This window comes from Mastigoproctus giganteus, chromosome 7, assembly GCF_048544385.1.
Source record: "Mastigoproctus giganteus isolate SK-2022 chromosome 7, ASM4854438v1, whole genome shotgun sequence".
Taxonomy (NCBI): domain Eukaryota; kingdom Metazoa; phylum Arthropoda; class Arachnida; order Uropygi; family Thelyphonidae; genus Mastigoproctus; species Mastigoproctus giganteus.
Window position 1 is genome coordinate 10,906,078 of NC_143581.1, and position 20,113 is coordinate 10,926,190.

At 39.4% G+C, this 20,113-nt stretch overlaps 1 protein-coding gene and 1 long non-coding RNA gene across 2 annotated transcripts; both read right to left on the reverse strand.

Annotated features, from left to right (window-relative positions):
- Positions 1 to 3,918: 3,918 nt before the first annotated feature.
- LOC150082503 (uncharacterized) lies at positions 3,919 to 4,432 on the reverse strand. The gene is made up of 2 exons (XR_016547205.1): positions 4,386 to 4,432; positions 3,919 to 4,206 (listed from the first exon to the last, which is right to left on the reverse strand). It is a non-coding gene; the product is annotated as an uncharacterized LOC150082503 (long non-coding RNA).
- Positions 4,433 to 16,363: 11,931 nt separating this feature from the next.
- On the reverse strand, positions 16,364 to 16,672 carry LOC150082504 (uncharacterized). Its single transcript, XM_090378654.1, has one exon. The coding sequence runs from the start codon at positions 16,670 to 16,672 to the stop codon at positions 16,370 to 16,372; it is 303 nt and encodes a 100-aa protein (XP_090234780.1). The 3' UTR covers positions 16,364 to 16,369.
- Between the last annotated feature and the right edge of the window lie 3,441 nt (positions 16,673 to 20,113).

Genomic DNA, 20,113 nt, shown 5'->3' on the forward strand with positions numbered 1-20,113 from the left:
TTCTTTTGTGACTGCATCATAGTATCCAATCAAATTGGTCAGGCAAGACTTCCTCTTAAAAAAACGATGATGTGTCCGAGCTACAACTGAAGTCTTGTCTAGATGATCCTGCAGTGCTTCTTTAACCAGTGCCTCCATTAATTTTCCTGGAACAGAAGTTAAACTCACAGGTCTATAATTACTTGTGTCAGTGTTTAATCCTCCTTTGTGAATTGGGGTCACATTTGCACATCTCCAGTCTGTGGGTACCCCCCCTGAGTCCAAGGAAGCTCTCATAATTATGGCTAATCGTTTGCTTACTTCCTTTGCTGCCTCCTTTAATATAACTGGATAGACCCCATCCACACCAGGTGCCATTCTTGTGTTTATCTTCAACAATTTCTCTTCCACTTTACTTTCAGTTATTACAAGATTATCTAGCTTACTGCCAGAGTTGAATACACCTCTGGCATTCCCCTCGCTGAATAACTCCTCATGTGTGAATGTCGATGCAAAATATTCATTTAGTTTGTTAGCTACCTGAGCAGGATCATCAACAGTTGAGCCATGGATATCCAGTGGACCAATCTGATTTATCCCCTTCTTTCTAGAGTTTACATAAGTAAAGAACTCTTTGCTCTTTTTCTTCGCATCCCTTGCCAAAGATTTCTCCTAATCAGCCTTCGCCTGCCTAACCTCCTTTGTAACTTGGTTACAGACCAACTTATATCTATCATAGGCTTCTGTATCACGTGTTAATTTGTATGTATCCCATGCATTTTTGTTCTCTGCCATATGCCTCATCAGTTCTTCTGACATCCATTTAGGCCTAAACTTTGAACAATATTTCTTAGTTGGTATGTAAAGCCTAGTAGCTTCCAAGATAAGTTCTTTGAATGCTTCCCAATTTGAATTTGCTTTTGGTAACATCATCAGTTGGTCCCACTGTATACAATTTAAATACTGTCTTAGACCACCGTAGCCACCTTTACCAAAGCAAAAACCCGTCCCTTTACCCCTGATGGTAGTTACCGCTTTGAGTAAATCCCACTTCAGCACACTGTGATCACTGCCACCTAGTGGTTCCTTTATCTGCAGATTCTTAATGCATGAAGAATCACTACTGATAATCAGATCAAGAGTATTCATCCCTCTAGTTGCCTCCCGAACATGCTGATGTAGAAAACAATCATCCAATAAATCCACAAAAACCCTGCTAGTGTGTGAGTAACCAGCCCCCAAATTCCAGTCAATATCTGGGAAATTAAAATCCCCCATTATAAGACTCTCTGATTTACTGGCCCACTATTTCCCTGTACAGTTTCTTATTATACTCATCAGAGTCATTAGGCCTATAGCACACTCCTACTCTCAATTTTGATCTTCCAATGCTTATGTCACACGAAACTGACTCGACACTGCACTGTCCAGCGATGTCCACTGGCTTTACTTCCTTGGATTTTATGTATTTCTTAACTAATAGCATAACCCCTCCTCCCTTTCTATCCTTTCTGTACACATTGTACTCTCCAAATTCCAGTTCTGCGTTCCTTATATCTGTGTGACACCACGTCTCTGATATCCCAACGATATCTGCCTTTGATGTTTTGAGCAATACCTTAAATTCATCAAATTCATTTACTAAACTCCTAGCATTGGTGTACACGCAAGTATACATGCACCTGTTCTTTTTCTTAGCTACCCTAACACAACCCATGTGTTTACTTGTACCGCAATGACTCCCAGCAGTCTCTGAAATACCCTGCATCTTGTTTTCCAGGCTGCTGCTCATTCCAATAGAAGCAGTGCAAGAATCACTTTCACCTCTGCCAGTGGCTACTGTTAATCTATTAGTCCTTGTATCCCCCAAGCTAGCAGTTTTCCGACCCACCTAACACTGCCTCGATAGCATCAGCAAATATTCTTGCACCCTTTCTATTTAAGTGTATCCCATCCCTGTAGAAGCAATCTCTCCTGTTAACAAGTACAGACCAGGCTGAAAAAAATTCTACCCCTTGAGCCTTGCACAATCTTTCCAGGGCCGAATTGATCGACAAGGCTCTCATCATATACTCCCTCCTATCGTGTCTGGGCAGTATTGCAGACACTTTAAAATGCAACCCTAATTCACGGCTTTTTTTTCAACACTTTAAGTAATTCTTTTTTTTAAGTAATTCCCCCGGTCTCCTACTCCTAATATCACTAGTGCCAACGTGTACAACTACATCACCCTTTGTGCCCTTAAAAGATGATATCAGCTCTAAACGTCATCAACCTTTGCCCCTGGCATACAAACCCTAGTCCTGTTCCACCTATCCTTTTTACAAAGGATGTTTCCCGTTTCCCTGACAATAGAGTCACCAACAACTACTAGTTCCTTTGGGACCAGCGCATTCTGCCTTAGGGGTTGCCGCTGTGTTGCGTGATGACCAAGTGCAAGCTGTGGCGTTGATGTGGGCAGCTGAGAGCTTGATGGGCCCCTCAATTTAGATCCTTCGAGGGCATCCACCCTGTCGTTCAAGCTCTCATATAGCCCCATAACAACGCTGAGTTGTCGCCTGATTTCCTTACACTCCTTGCATCGCGCACACACAAAGACATCCTCCATGGCAATATCATGTCCTGTACCCGATTGTTCCACAAACATCATGCAAGCAGTGCATTTTAAAAGGCTGTGATTCAGAGGGCAACTGCCCCCCTCAGTTCTCCCCTGAGCCACAGCACTCCCATTAGCTTGAGCCTTTTGCTTTACTGCTCTGGTCTGAGTCATGATTACCTGGAGCAAGTAAATTCTTCGCTTGAAGTCTGGATCCCAGAATTTCAGCAGCATACCTTTGGAAGACCTAAGTCCCTTACCAAATCGTTCAGTTCGACTTGCGTGAATCAGTAAATTATTGTGGCGTTAAACTTTTTTCTGGTTGATAACATTCGTCTTCACTTACCTCTTTAGCTTCTGCTTCGGTAGAAGAAGATGTGGACTCCAAAGTTTCTGGTGGAGGTTTTACAGGCAGGTCAGGTCCATGCGGACCGGTCTTATGGCATGGCTTACTCGCTCGCGCCACACACCAACCACATATGTAACAAAATATGTTTATACACTTTCTGGTTGCCATACTAAAAGAAAACTAACACACAATGAGAGCTCACGACGGTTTTTACAGGAGTACTGTGACCCCATAAGGGATGTGCCACTTATATAGGCTCTGTGGTTGAGTGTACTGTACAAACAAGTGAGTGCATGCTCAGACAAGTTTAACCCGCAGGAGTCTCCTAGACTCCACTCGGAAAATAAAATTCTGGGAATCACAGATGGGCCGGAAGAGCAGGGTGGAGGGGGCGTCTACCCTGGTTAAACATGCACAATCTGTTGTATTTGATACCGATTACTTTAGTTAAATCTTTACTGATTACTTTAGTATTCAGTAAACATGCATAAATAACTGCCACATACTTAATACACAACCCAACAAGATGATATGATAGTCAGAAGAAGTACAGTACTCTACCGAAGGTATCTGGAACTTCGATATCACCATGGAGACTGGATTACCATCTACAATAATTATTATGAATATCGAACACGATTAGATCTTGAATAATTAGACAAGAACAACAAAATCATTTCTGTATAATTTATTTAAACATAATTTACAAATGAAAAAAAAAATAAACAGCTCAGTTGGTTTTCTGTAGGCTAGATGCCCTCTAGTCTTGGTCTGTTCGGGGATTCATTGCTTGGAAGGTAGATTATCTTTAGTCTGAAAGAAAAACAGAAATGGCGAATTACAAATCAAGATATAGAGATGAAATAGATTCAGGTTTAATTAAACTATTCTATCTATTTAAATAAAATCCAGGGTTTATTTACAATAATAAATAAACAGTTTCGGATGTTTATATTAAAGCAAAACGATAAATGTTACTCACTTGGTACGTGCTTTACCATTTGCCCCAACCTCCATAACCAAGTCCTCCATATCCCCATCCACCGTAGCCAAGTCCTCCATATCCCCAGCCACCGTAGCCAAGTCCATGACCAAGTCCACCATAGCCCCATCCGCCATAGCCAAGTCCACCAGCTCCCCAGCCACCATAGCCGAGACCACCCCAGCCTGCTGCCCTCTGGTTGTCAGCACTGTAGACGACTGCAGCGTCACCTCCTCCAACAAGGGCGCCACCTACAGCATTGGCGATAGCCACACAGGCAGCCAAGAAAGCGAAAACGAACTGCAATGGAAAAGCAAGACTACAATTAGAATTTTTAATTGAAATCAATTAAATTAAGGCTGTTTTAATACTATAAGGATCACATTACATGCTCTAAAACATAATCCATAACAGAGAAAACTTTTCGGACTTTGAGAAGAGTTATTTGAAACAGAGAATCGAAGAGAAAGTCTACTTACCAAAGTATTCATGGTGACGATTATGGTATGCTAACCGAAGTTCTCATGGATATGCAGGAAGCCAACGCACTTTTATACTCTTGTGTACACTCTTTTTTATGACACCTTCCCAAAAACAATAAATAAAACTATGGTGGCATGTTGTTTGCCTTCTAGCAAGGTCAACAAACACGAACGGTAATGTTTTCTTTCGTGGGTGTGGCAATTTGATCCATTTGAGGTTGGTTAGCAGTCTAGAGGTTCAAAAAAAGAAAACAGTGGAATTATGAATTCATATTTTTCTCTTCACGCAACTGGTTTAGGCTTGGTAAGACGCAGTCCGATTTTTCGTGGACAGAATAGATCACTTCGATAACTACTTTGTATGATGCAAATATAATTTGGCTAACCAGCTCGAAGGGAACGTAAGTCATAAATTTATTAACCATTCGAAGATTTTGGAGAACGGAGTATCTTGGGGAAAGAATTTCTAATAATAATAAGAGTCACCAGCTGTTTTTGGAGTAAGTTTCTAGAAAACCAAAGCCATATTTGCTCGGTGTAGACTGTTTGTAAATTGCGTGTGTTCAGTAGTCCATTTTCTGTTTCTGGATGAAAAACCCGAGTTTCCGGTAGAAAGAAACCATGTTCCCCTCGTCTGAGACCGACTGACTCAACCAAGTTGTGAAAAACGCTCAGAAAAAATTCCTCACGTCATCGACAGGACTTGAACTGAAGTCTTTTCCACCAAGTGTAGGGAGGACAGCGATTCTACCAACTGTGCTGCCCACGAGGGTCCTACAGGATTAGTTAGATACATCTTTTACAAGAACTAAAGTCACTGCATTCGAGGATAATCTGATTATATGAATAGGAGGAACTTCTCGAAGTGCTTTAGAGCCTTCTAGCATCTAAAACATCAGCGAAAGCCTTCGGAAGATACCGCCGTTAACAGAACTTGAAACTTCTGTGTGTTTAGTTACTCCTGGACAGGAAACTAAACTTATTGATACATCTCATAATTTACAAGCGCTCCACGAATTCTGAAAGGAAGTTTAATCGACAAAAGTACTTGAGTAGGTCTTCTGTATTAAGTAGATCTGGTCCTATATAAGATTTTGTGATTACACTCTATGTCTCATAAAATAAAAAGGGAAGGTTCAAAATATTAACTACAATAAAAATTTTATTAGAATGTACAATATGCACATTTTCTCCTTTCATCTTGAGGTGGTGCTTTCGCTAAGACAATGGAACAATTATCTTAGAAGTGATCTAATACTACAATCTGGACTTTTAGGCACTGACAGCCCAGTACAGGGAATTTAGTCTTGTAAAGCCAGTACCTCTTACTCTACTAAAATAAAGAATGTTATCCTCTCTCTATGAGACAAAACGTGTCCCAGATCCTGGAACTGGAACTGGCCTACCTGTTTGTGTATGGATTTTACTGATTTTACTGTAGCGCAATTCGTGCATGAAATCCCGCATACACTGGAGGTAGTGCAATACCAGCGAGTGCCAGCAATCTCACTCTCCGGGTTGCCCATACCAGGGTGCCAGCAGGAAAAAAAATCACTAATAATCAATAGTCTGGATGGCACAACTACAAACTTCTTCAAAAATCACAGTTCGACTGAATATTTCCTCATTTGCTGTTTCACAAACACTGGAACCTCAAAACCCAATAAAGGTACTGCCCAGCAAATCTCCAACTATACGTCATGGATAATAGAACCATTAGAGCGCCAGACCCGACGCAGTGAATCAGGTCCAGCACCCCAGAATCCAGAAGGAAGCATTCATTATCACTGCACAAAAGACAACTAACCAGAGCACCAGACCCTACACCATGAATCAGGTCTAGCACTCCAGCTGCTAGCCACAGGTAGAAACCTGTGGTTTTGGAGAACGTTGAACGCAACGTTCTCCAAAATCATAGAACCGACACAAAGAAACAGATACAACAAGAAACTTCATGAAGACAATCCAGTCATCAGGTTTGCCTCTCAAAAAAGGCTCTAACAACAGTTCTTGCAAAAACAGCAGCTGAAAACTCCTGAAATGAATTAAAACAGTCACGATTTGCAATAAGTAAATGTACTGTATCATAAAAAAATTACATGCATCCAAGTCTCTTGTTTGCCACATGTACAGAAAGGATCTGGCTCCAATCCTTTCATATAATTTGGCCCTAAGTGAGCCATGTCCTGTTAACAAAAAAGAAGTATACGTAGAAGGCGCAAACCAAGATGCCACGGATTTTGATAATGCATAGTTCACCTGAGGAATATATTTCCTCGTGACAGCTCCAACATCAACACTTTCCCATCCATAATTCAATTAATTTATTCCATATTCTTTGTTTTTCTTCTTTAATATTATTCCCCAAATCGATTGTGATATCCAAAAACGTTAACAATGTACCCCTTTTCAAAAACCCCTCTATAGATAATAAATAAATCCAATGGCATGGTACCAGCAATTACCTGTAGAGCGTTTGTAGACGCTGTTCTAGGTACTTTCAGTAAAGTTAATAACATAGAACGTTGAAGCGATAAAAGTTCGATCGAATCCTAGTTTTAGTTACCACAGAAAACCAACCAACAGCCGCATATGCCACTTTCTGGAGAAAAGATGTAAGCAGATGAGAAAAGGATGCAAGGAGCAATTGACGATTGGCGCAGCAGTTATGGAGGAGGCCTACAAAAACAACGCAACTTTTACACGGCCTACATCAACTACCCCAAGGCCTTCGACTCTATGTTTTATAGCTGGCTAACAAACGAAGATCTGCAAAGTCAACTGGACACTAATAACACACATCACAGGAGCAATCATGGAGAAATGGAGTACCACTATGAAGGTCGAAAATATCACAATTAGACTGATCCCATCAAGAGAGGACGCTTTCAGAGAGATGTTCTGAGTCCGCTGAAGATCTCAACAGAATGAAAGATATATCCTCAAAGAAGAAAGGAAAAATTTTTACATTCTCTCCCTACTTGATGTACATGGATGACGTCAGCTGTACGAGGCAAACGAGAAGAAATTTTAGCAGTTACTCCAGATCACCAATGAATTCAGCATTGCTTGAGACAGGGTAACCACAGGTTGTGAGGTAACCGTTTCGAATAATGGTGGGTGGTTATCCTGTTGAAACCACAGTGGGTGGTTTGTAAGATGAATGTCATGATTTTGTGCGGATGTTTGTCGGTTGCCCTGATGAAAAATATTCCTCATTGGAAACGGCCGTGGGCGTTTCAATAATTAGTCTGATAGTGAAAAGTTCTGGTTCCTGGTTACACACCTATGGGTTACCTGACCAATGAATGGCTGTGATCCTGCTTTAGTTCGTATACAACAGATGTACAAGTGAATGGACGCTTGTACAAGTCAGACGTACAAGTGAGTTAACATGGTCTTGTGGCACTTAGATTGAAGATCGGAAGTTGTGTGCCACTGAAGAATATCTCGTACAGTGGTATGCGACCTATATGAATTAATGCACCAACTATGAAATTATTGATCTCAATCTTGAGGTAGGTGCAGCATTTAGGGTACAGACCAGTTTGAATTTGTGATCCATCAGCCTAGAAGCACACTTGTCGTCTCCTGGTGGATGGGTTCGTGTCGGAGAAACTGGGGGCTCCTGTTGTGGATTAGGCCACCACGGCGAGCCTGCTGCTTGTGATGGCGATGGCCGAATAACTAATCGTTGCTTTGTTATTTGAGATATTGGTTGAGACCGGTCTGCTACTGAGCTGCGTATTCCTTAATAGTTAATAACAGGATGCTACATCCCTTGTTCATTCCATTGCTTCATGGACTTGTACATGGATTGAATTCCATTTCCTGAGCAGTGCTATTCCAGATTACAGCTTTACCATTGCTATCTGATGGATTCATCAGCCGCATATGTTGTTGTGGAAACAAAGACCTTGACTTATCCTGATTGTGATTTTATGTAGTGAATGCAAAGTCGACTTTCTGCGGTGAGGTGAAGCAGTTAAAAATTTACTCCTGAGAAAGACTTAACCTCTAATCAAGACCAGGACTCATTATGAGCTTTAATGTGACATGGCTGTTTCATTGAAATATGAACTGACATACACTCCAGATTGAGGGTATTATCGATGCTGAAAATGAGTATTCTCCTTGTTGAGATCAGCCATTGCACCATAAATGTTTCTGTGGGTGGGTGAATGTACTTGAATATTTCCTCTGTAAAAATATTGGAAGGCTTGAGGGAGGTCAGTTGGAAGTAGATTCAGTAACTTTCTATCGTGTACCCTTGGTATATGAGCTTCCATACTAGGATAACCCTAGTGTGAAATGTTTGTCCCCACAATTTTTAGTTGACAAGAGGGAAGCCTGCTGGAATCATCTGCTCCTATACCCTACCGAGACAAGGTCCAACTCGTTTGTTCTTTTGATGTCCCCCTTTGGACTGTAATGTCATATTGCACCAATAAACGTTTCCAGAAAACATTTTTACCAGATTTATTTTATTTTAAAAATATTTTTAATAATTTAGCTTGCATGAAAATACTAGTATAATGATCTAATTTATTGAAAAATATGTTTTCCAACTTTCTGTCTTTCAAGGGTTCCTTGAGCTCTAGGACCAGCCCTATTTTATAAAATTCCTCATCTGAAGAAATAAAGAACCTTTTCAGTAAAAATTTTAAAATAATAAAGGGCAAAATAACAAACGGTTTCTTTAATTTTCTACGTCCCTGGAATCATCCAGAGATCAGTGAACTACACTGGAGCCCAAAAGTTAAGATGCAACCATGAGATCTGAACTGTGAAACAAAAGAAGTACTTGATGGAATTGTATTAAATATTTTATGGAAAACTCATTTATAAGATTCAGTTATATTGAGTTGGACAATAAATACCTCTGTTTTCCTTAATCATGGAATTATGACCACTGAATATGGAATAAAATGTACACGGAATGCTGTATTAAAACGTGTCATCAACCATGATGATGGATTAATGGGATTTCGAATGTTGATGATGAATGACGATGGGATTTCCAATAATCAGGCAAAAACTAATTACATTTCTGTGGAATTTAGACACTTTCCTAAAAATCACAAATAAATAGAGATATGGTGGTATGTTCGCCTTTTACCAAGGTCAGAAATCTCGAGCTCTACTGTTTACTGTCGCAGGTGTGGCATCTGGTTTTTTCTTCCTTTTTGAAAGGTGATCAGGCAAGTTCGCATGAGACAAAACAGTTGAAATTATCAATGTATCTCTTACTCTTCGCATAATTACATTCAACCGGTTTTGGTTAATATTTAGCAAGGATTTCCATAATGGGAGTTACCAGAATTATTTCAAGTACACTGCTCGACAAAATAAACAGAACTGTAGAAACGGGGTGTAACTCGTGCAGCTTGCGATGAAGCGGGACAAAATGGTGGTGTACCATAGAATATAAGGGACATTTAGAGCGGTTGTATAAGAATTACCAAAAAGGTCACATTATAGAATTCGATACAAGTTTCTCGAAAATATGGTCACATGACATCATGTGGAATATGATGTAAGGAATATGATCCCTCCTACGGCTAAATAGGCCTCTGAGCAGTGAACCATCCTCAATATAAGGGTGTCTATAAGACTCTTTGGCAACAATTCCCATTCTTCCACCTTAGCTCACTAAGTGACCGAGGTGTTGGCTGTCGGCGTGCAATGCTATTCCCAAGGGCGTCCCACGCATGTTCGATCGGATTTAAGTGTAGTGATCGTGCTGGCCACAGAAGTCGTTGAATATCTTGAATTAAGATATGCGCAGTGGCGTTGTTGTGCATTAAAAGCAAGTCTGGGTTAACCGCACCCCGAAAAGTCGCACATACGGTTCGAGGATCTGTTTTCGGCACCTCTTCGCAGTTACTGTGTCCCTGTCAAAAACATGAAGAGGGGTTCAGCAGTTAATCATTATTACGCACCACACGAGAACACCTCCTCCATGTAAGTGTCCCTTTCTCTGATGTAGAAGGGTTGGTACCACATTCCTTTTTATCTCCAGATGAAATAAAGTCTAGAATCATGTTTGTAGGATAAAACAGGAATCATCTCAAAATATAACTGTATCCCATTTGTCCAAGTCACATGTTCACTGTACCGGTTTCGACGATCTCTGCGGTGGTTTGGTGTTAATGGGTTGGATACGAGATAGACATGTGTACATGGGTTTTTGAAAAGGGCGGCTCCTGGAACGTCAGTTTAACTCTGCCTCCTATCTCTGTGAAGAACAGTACCGTTGCAAAAGAACCAGATATGTGGGTAATATAGGTTTGTATGTGAGTTCTGGCCACTTGGCTACCCAAAAGAATGAATCACCTCGAGAGATGATTCTGAATACTCGTCCACACCACAGGAAATTGGGCCAGTCCCAATTTAGCTCATGCTGTCTCAATTCTGGACTTTGACCCACCTGATGTTGCCAAAATGTGTGCTCGATTCCTCTGGGACCCTTTCCTCCAGAGGAGGGAAAAAGTTCCCGTGGTCTTAAAAAAGAAGTTATACTTCGTATTCATAGATCATATAAAAATTATCATTCCTTTACTGTAGACAATGTCTTATCAATCAAAATAGGGGGGACTAATGATATTAAACGTACACGATCTGACAATTTGTTGGAAAAATACAGGACCATGCTGAGGAAATGTCGCGAGCTAGGCCATAATGTCTATGTGTCTGCAATTCTGCCCAGACACGATAGGAGGGATTATATGTTAAGAGCCTTGTGGATTAACTCAAGACTTGAAGGAATCTGCAAGGCTTTAGGGGGGAAATTTCTATCAGCATGGCCCACACTTGTAGTTAGAAGGAATTTGTTTTGTAGAGACGGGATACACTTAAACAAAGGTGGTGCAAGAGTTTTTGCCAGTATTATTGAGGATACCTTAAAGGTTCAGGGAAACTGCTAGTTAGGGGGGATGTGGGTAATACTGACACGCGTTTATCTGATAATATTGGTCACTGTAACTCTTGCACATACCTTAAGAGTTCTTATCTGTTACCCCAACTGGACGTATTATCTAGATGTTCTGGGGGCAGAAACATTTCACGTGAACGGGTAGCTAATATCAGGGAAGAGAGCCTAAAAAAACTTCAAGGGTTGTGTTAGAGTTGTTAAATATACAAGAACAGTAAATCTTCATTGTTTATACAGTAACGTTAGAAGTGTCGTCAATAAAATGAGCGAATTCGAACTGCTGGTTAAAACAAGTAACGCGGACATAATAGGGCTTACGGAGACGTGGTGCCACCCGGAAATTGGGGATGATGAGTTTCAGTACGGCTTGTATAATGTATTTAGGAAGGATAGAGTAGATAGAAGGGGTGGTGGGGTAATGCTTCTTATCAGAAGCAGCCTGAGTGCGACGATAGCTTTCCCGGATTCAGACATTTCACATGCTAGTATAGAGTCTGTATGGTGTGAGATAGTTGGAAACAAAGGTACAATGCGAGTAGGCGTAATCTACAGACCAGGTGATTGTGAAGATTATGACAAAAGCCTCTACATGCAAATGGAATGGGCAAGTAAGCGTCAATGCCTTATTATGGGTGATTTCAATTTGCCTCTAATTGATTGGAGTAAATGGGAAGGAAACTCGACATGGGGAACAAAATTTTTAAATCAACTAGATGACTGTTATTTGTATCAACATGTCAGGGAAAGTACTAGAGAAAAGAATATCCTAGACCTCATCATCACCCATGAATCAGATGACATAACAGGGCTGACAGAAGAGGAACCAGTAGCAGGATGTGATCACGGAGTTCTACGGTGGATGATGACGAGAGAGGTAGCAGAAGTAAAAGGCAAAGGAATGGGTTTTAATTTCAGGAAAGGAAATTACGATGCCTTAAGGTACTACATGGCCTCTATTAACTGGGTAGATATCGCGCAGAGAATGAATACAATTGAACTGTGGTACGCTTTTAAAACATTAATCACAGATGCCTTGAATGCGTATATACCATTAAAAAAATACTCCACGAGAAGGGTTCCAAGTTGGATGAATAGTGAAGTTGCCACATTACTTGAGCAGAAAAAGGTGGCATGGAAAGGTTACAGAGCAATAAAAAGTACTGAAGCCTATAACAGCTACAAGATGATCTGTAATACAGCCACAGAAAAGGTTCGACAGGCAAAGGCAGTTTATGAGAAATCACTAGCAAACAGAGCAAAGAGGGGGGATAAAGAATTCTTCACATATATAAATGCCAAGAAGAGCAGGACAAACCAGATCGGACCTTTACGTAAGGGAAAGGGGATAGTAATAAATACAGAAGCTGCCGTTGCAGATGAACTCAACAGTTATTTTGCATCGATATTTACAAATGAAAAGCCTTTTGTGGCAGTGGGAAATTGTGGGAGCGAAGTTAAAAAATATGTAATTAATGATATTGAAATTTCGCAAGATTATTTAATGAAAAAACTTTCGAGCCTACAGACCAGTAAGGCTCCTGGAGTTGATGGAATATACCCTATAATCTTAAGAGAGGCAGCAAGCGAGTGCATTGAACCATTGAGGCTAATTATGCGAGCATCATTAGACTCTGGGGAGATTCCCTTGGATTGGAAAAGTTCCAATGTATCTCCCATACATAAGGGTGGCTCTAAAAGTGAAGTTGGAAATTATCGACCTGTCAGTCTGACTTCAGTAGTAGGGAAAATCATGGAGGCAATGATCAAGGGTGGAATTCAGGATCATTTGGATCGAATTGAAATTCTCAAGAATACTCAGCATGGTTTTGCAAAGGGAAAATCATGTTTAACAAATCTGGTGCGCTATTTCGAAAGGGTCACTCACGAGCTGGATTTAGGGAATAATTTCGACATTGTTTATTTAGATTTCAGCAAAGCTTTTGACTCAGTCCCACATGAGCGGTTGCTTTATAAGCTGGAACAGGTTGGAATCACTGGGAAAATCCTTAGATGGATAGAAGCATGGCTTCAGGGCAGGAGGCAGAGGGTTGTGATAAATGGCTGTTCCTCAGATTGGGTTGATGTAAGAAGTGGGGTTCCCCAAGGATCAGTATTAGGACCACTGTTGTTTTTAATTTTCATAAACGACATTGATGAAGGGATAGAGGGCGTGATGTCTAAATTTGCAGATGACGTTAAAATTGGTAGAGTAGTTAATGATCACTGTCAAGCTGAGCTTCTTCAGAGAGACCTAGATAGACTTCAAGAATGGTCAGAAAAATGGCAGCTGTGCTTTAATCCAACAAAGTGTAAGGTATTACACCTGGGAAACAGTAATCCCAAAATAACGTATTCACTTGGTGGAGTTCAACTAAACCGAGTACTGGAGGAAAGGGACTTGGGTGTTACGATACGGTCAGACATGAAATTCTCTGAGCATTGTAAACAGGTTGCAAGGAAGGCCCATGGTGTCCTATCGATGATCTATCGAACTTTTGCAAGTAGAGATAGGGACATGATAATCCCATTATATAAGGCTTATGTTAGACCACACTTGGAATACTGTGTTCAAGTATGGAGACCGCACCTAAAGAAGGACATCGAGCTTCTTGAAAGGGTGCAAAGAAGGGTAACTCGCCTGGTGAGGTCGGCAAAAGGGCGTCCTTATGAAGAAAGACTTCGAATATGCGGGTTGCAGAGTTTGGAAACTATACACCTTAGAGGAGATTTGATTGAGGTGTTTAAGGCTCTGAGAGACAATTTTTAAAATGAATGAGGACGAAATTTTCAAGATTATAAATGATGCTAGAACTAGGGGACATAAATTCAAGTTACGGAGGGAAATGTTTAGATTGGACTGCAGGAAGTTTTATTTTAGCCAGCGAGTTATAAATTATTGGAATAAGTTGCCTTCATGGGTGGTAGAGGCCGACAGTTTGGGGAAATTCAAAGGTCATCTGGATAGTACCTTTGGGTAAGGGAAGCGCATAGGATGATAGGTTTAATTTCCTTTTTTTTATTAATTATTATTATCAATTTATTTTATTTTATTTTATTTTTTTTTGTTTTTATCATTGTTTTGTTCGGATATTTTTTATTTATTTATTTATTTATTTATTTTATTTATTTTTTTTTGGCTGGTGCAGCATAAGCCATAGGCTTTCTTGCACCACGCAGCCATTACTAATACTAATACTAATATAAAATGGATTTAGTACAAATAAACTGATGGCTTAAGTTATACTGCACCATGTAAGTATCCTACTCTTGTAAAACATAATCTTCTATATCACAAGCCAGATCAAAATCAATTCAAACGTATACAGATCAGTTCAAGCTCAAAGTCAAAAGATTAATGTAAATGATGTCCCAAGATAACCATTGTACCCTAATACACAACACACAAATTTAACAGTTCAACCCCTGTGAAGCCATGCACCAATAGCATAAGGACATAGGAAGGAATACAGCACTATAATAGATTCTCATGGTATGTCTAGCAAGAACGAGAAATTGTTACAATAGTACTAGTGAATCTTCTGATCTTTATTGTTACATTCAACTTTGAGTCTATTGTAATCCCAAGAAATTTAGTTTCAGAGACAAGTGGAATCCTGTTATTATTAATCTCGCTAGAGGGGTTCGTTGAGGGTTTAAATGTGATCCAAAGATCATCGTTTTAGTCTTAGACGAATTTATTGAATACCAGAAACCACAGATAAAGTTGGTAACAGTTGGTAACAATTGGTAGCAATTGGGCTCTTTTATCAATTTCCTCAAGTAGCTCAATTCAAGTGGACTCTGCATAGAGTCCTCTTGAATTGAGCCTTATTAACACAGTCCGGTTGGAAATGTTTTCGCCTGTGGCCGCGCAGTTGTGGCCCCTGTGTGGTTGATGAAGGACATCTTACGGTTTCGTCTTGCTGTTAGAGCCAGATAGTGGTCTGGTTGAACTTTTTTTTTTTTGTTGAAAATCCGAAGGAATTGTTCGGAACTTTTACTCCACCCACTTATGCCGGATTTTCAAAACAGCCAATGGGGCTATAGATGACGTTAATTGTACGCTGGAGATTTAACCTGGTTTGTCACATTCAGCAATTAAAAATCACAAAATGGTTTTTAACAGCTCAACGTGACAAACCAACTACAATATATCTCCACATCAGTGATATACTGCAATTTAAGGATCAACCAAGAAAAACTGATGTAGATCACCAGTTTTTCTTGGTTAATCCTTACACTGTGTGGTACATTGGAGAATAAATCCAGTTACGTCGTGTTGTATTTCTTGATTTAAGATTAGGAGGTGATACTACCAGGAAACTGGCATGTAACCCGTCCTAACGGAGTAAAAATCTTAGTACTCTGAGATTGTGGTATTGTCCGGATATTGCAAATACAAGCAGAGAATGAACTATCAACGAAGGGCCTCTTTAAATTGCGGGGATGTCTAATTTGTTGGATTAAAAACTCTAAATGAGATTCTGATGAAATATTTACCCCTGTTTAAGAATGGTTATCCCTGCTGACTTGGGAGGAAGGTCCTATAAAAATTTATCAGAGATATAGACAACCATTACATTTTTAAAATTCGAAATATTTCTCCCAAAAAAGTGTATTCTTTCTGCTTGAATCTCATATCAGAGTACCCGTTTCTTGTTGGTGTATTAATTCAAATTTATCCTGAATCTATTCAAAAAGGAATGGGCATCTAATAAGAACAACAGAAGACACAAAGTTCAGTGCATTTGTATAATTTATTTGAGACTTAAATTACAAGAGTATCGACAGATAGATGGTATAAGGTCGTCTAAGTCGTGGCTTCTGGGGTCTTGTTCAAGAAAAGTGGAAGAGTTCTTTACATTTCGAAGTGGAGAAATATTGGGAGTGTCATCTGAAATTAAAACAACATATTCATGAGAATAAGGGATTCATTTATAGATATGAAACCATATTGTAATTCTTCTTGCATTTAAATCAAGAGAAATCTCCACAAATTGTTTTATGTCATATTAGGTCATCGTACTTTACCTACCTGAGATGTATTCTACCATTTGCCATAGCCACCATAACCGAGTCCTCCATAGCCTAGTCCACCATATCCCCAGCCTCCATGACCGAGTCCTCCATAGCCGAGTCCACCATATCCCCAGCCACCGCCGTAGCCGCCAAGTCCACCATATCCCCAGCCACCATAGCCGAGTCCACCCCAGCCTGCTGCCCTCTGGTTGTCAGCACTGTAGACGACTGCAGCGTCACCTCCTCCAACAAGAACACCACCTACAGCATTGGCGATGGCTACACAGGCAGCCAAGAAAGCGAAAACGAACTGCAAAAGAAAACCAGACATTTAGAAGAAGATTAGTTGAATGAAAGGTAGATTCTGATGTCTATAGTACAAAAGTTGAACTGCTTAATATATAAAGACTAATTGGCCAAGCAAGTCTTGGACAGTTTTATAAAACTAAGATTGCAAGAGAGGTAGTTTACTTACCAAGGTATTCATGGTGATGTTTGGCGTATGCTAACCGAAGTTCTCATGGATATCCAGGAGACCAACACACTTTTATACCCTCGTCTATGCTAATTTTAAGACACTTGCTAAAAAAGAACAACAACAAATAAATAAACCTATGGTGGTATGTTCGCCTTTTAGCAAGGTCAGAAATCGCGAGCTGTACTGTCTTGTATCTCGGGTGTGGCATTTGCTTTTTCTTTCTTTTTGAAAGGTGGTCAGACACGTTCACGTGAGACAAAATAGTTGAAATTATCAGTGCTTGTTTTCTTTTCGCATGATTACTTTCAACCGGTTTTAGTTCACGTCCAACAAGGATTTTCGTAATGGGAGTTACCAGAATTATTTCAAGTAGTTCACTTTGTTGGGTGTATATGTGATGAGTTGACTAATGAGCGTACACAGTGGAATAACCATGGAAAGAAATATTGATACGTGGTCAGGTATTTCATCAGGGGTCTACACCTGACCATATATCAGGAACTGCGTTTCTATACTTGTCGATAACAGCAGAAGAAATGTGAAATAAATCCCCCCAAAAAATTAGCACACTCTTTTACAGTATGGACAAGGTAGTCTGAACGCAGTGTCAGTGATATGAAAATTATTAAGGCAAAAATAAGGATACTGCTAAAACATATGATTAAGTGTTTTCAGAATGGAAAAAGGTTTTGAAATATATGTAGATTTTTGAGTAAATATGGAAATATATTTTAGTGTTGGAATTTTGTGGAGATTAGAAGAATTAAAATAAATAGTAACAAGCACATGGTATAGGGGAGGTATCTTTTTCAAATCTACATTACTTCTTTTTCCTACTGTCTTTACCCTTCTAGTCCTTGGCACTTTGTGTAATTCTCATCTTCAACTATACACTCTTTATCAGACTTATAAATCACATATCGTGCAGGATATTGATTACAGATAATCGATTGCCAAAAATTGCCTTGAGGAAAGGAAGAACCACATTGGCCCTATTGATATTACGACATCCTCTGTGGGAAGGCATTGCGGCGGCAAGAGTGTATTTCGTAGGAGGAGATTAGATGATGGTGTAATGCTGTTTCTCAAAGATGCCCTAGGAGCTTTGATATTTCCTGGGAACCATGGACACTGACAGGAACCTTAACATTTTTGACAATTCCATGCACCCAACAAGGTTACTAAAAAGGCTGGAGATATAATTTAAAGACAGAGTTTAAGAATGTAAAAATAAAATCCTTGAGATTAGCGCGTAATAAAGGGGTAATTATAGAAACTGCTTCCAAGTCTGACCTAGCAAGCATATCTACTTCAGATTCATTATCCTCTGTGGGCATATCTACAAGGTTCTCAACAAAGTTAACCTTATAATCTTGATATACCATATAGGACTAAGGATTTAAGTAAAGAAGACATCGTTGAGGAGTTATACAATAAAAATCTTAGTGACTGTGGATTAGCACTGGAGGAAGTCAGAAAGGATACTACTTTCAGATTTACGACAAGAAAAAAATCTTCGTGGAATGTTCACTGGGTAATCAGTTTTACCCCTCGAATTTATAAATGTACTCAACTATGGAAAGGATTTTCTTGGCCTGTGGCTCGCATAGACATTGGCCATTTACGATTATTACCAATGTTTTTTATGATTGGGATACGTGCATACGACTCATCTCCATCTTGTGGACATTGTGGCCGGAGTGATCATGTCTATGCAGAATGCCCAAATATAGAGGAATCCCCTTGCTGAATAAATTCAGATAGGTGGAGCAAAATGGATGATGGGAATTCTATTGATACTGCAATAATACAAGAACCTTGTCTGTTAAAGCAAATAGCAGGTTTTCTGATAAAAGCAAGGGCAATTCAACAGGTATATGTTAATCCAAAAACTGGTATTATTGTTTTTAATCAAATGATTGATGTTACAGTGATCAATACGCTTTGCTTTTCATGAGCTACCTGTGTTCTAATAACATACCATTCCATGCCGTTTTATTTAATATCTCTATATTGTCCTCCTACAGAAGATTTTAATGAGTCTGTGAATTACTTAGAATATGCAACTACACGAAAAGATTCTTATAGCCTCAGATGTCAATGCCAAATCGAGCTTGTGATATAATAACATGGATTTTCGAGGAAGATTTAACTGTGGTTAACAGACCTAGCCAGTATATAATCTATAGTAGCTCTAGAGGCGAGTCAAATATAGATGTCACCTTGGTTTCCTCTTCTTTTGCAAATCTAATATCAGAATGGTTGGTCATTACACATTGGACTATCAGCGATCATCATGCGATAGTTTATTTTGTCAAGTCAAAAAAACACATTGCTGTGATGGTCATTCTCAATCACTTCCAGAACTGGCTAGATTTTCTCTCAGTAAAATTAACTGGACAAATTTTGAAAATTGTTAATTTGAATTTTTCCAATCCATCGGATTTATTTGAAAATAAAATGGCTGAACTGGCAAATTACATTCAGGAATCTTTAATAAAAGCATCATACAAGTCAACATACAAGAAGAGAACTGTAGATGGGCCTTGTTCTTGGTGGTCTAGTGTTCTTGGACCTTGTTCTTTGTGGTCTAGCTGTCTAATTTAAGAAGACAAGTACATGCTGCTCGTCTAAGATACCAACGCCATTGACATTGGCTTTCTGCTAAGGTTCAGCAGTTACAAACAACATATATTGATATTAAGAATGCTTATACAAAAGCAATCATGAATAGCAATCGCATTAGCAGGATGAAATTACTTCAATCATCTGATCATAATAATCTTTGGGGACTTCTATATAAACTGACGAGAGATCGACTACATTCACTGGAAATTTGTGGGATAGTCCGGGAAAATTGGAATGAAACTTTGGATTGGTATGGAACAAGTAATGTAATACTAGATAGGCTTTTTCCTGTTGATGATGAAGGATTGATGATTCAGAGCTATTCAGTATTAATGAGATCGACTCAGTAATTAAGAAAATAAAAACTTCTAAATGTCCTGGTATGGATCTATTAGAAAATATCTTTATATTAAGGTTTTACAAAATGATACTAAGGATTTTGTTTGTACTATATAATAAGTGTTTATATGAGAGTTTATGTCCAACTAGTTGGAAAACAGCGTTATTAAAACTTATTCCTAAGCGTGGAAAAAGAAATGATGCTAGGTCTTATAGGCAATTGCTTTGTTGGCTTATATGGGAAAGATTCTGGAGCGCCTTATGGCTTCCAGAATAACTGATCTCCTTCATGAGGTAAATTTAGCAATATGGATTTTGCCCTGTAAG

Coding starts and splice junctions, on each gene's coding strand:
- LOC150082504 (XM_090378654.1), bottom strand. CDS start 16,672: ATGTCTGGTTTTCTTTTGCAGTTCGTTTTCGCTTTCTTGGCTGCCTGT.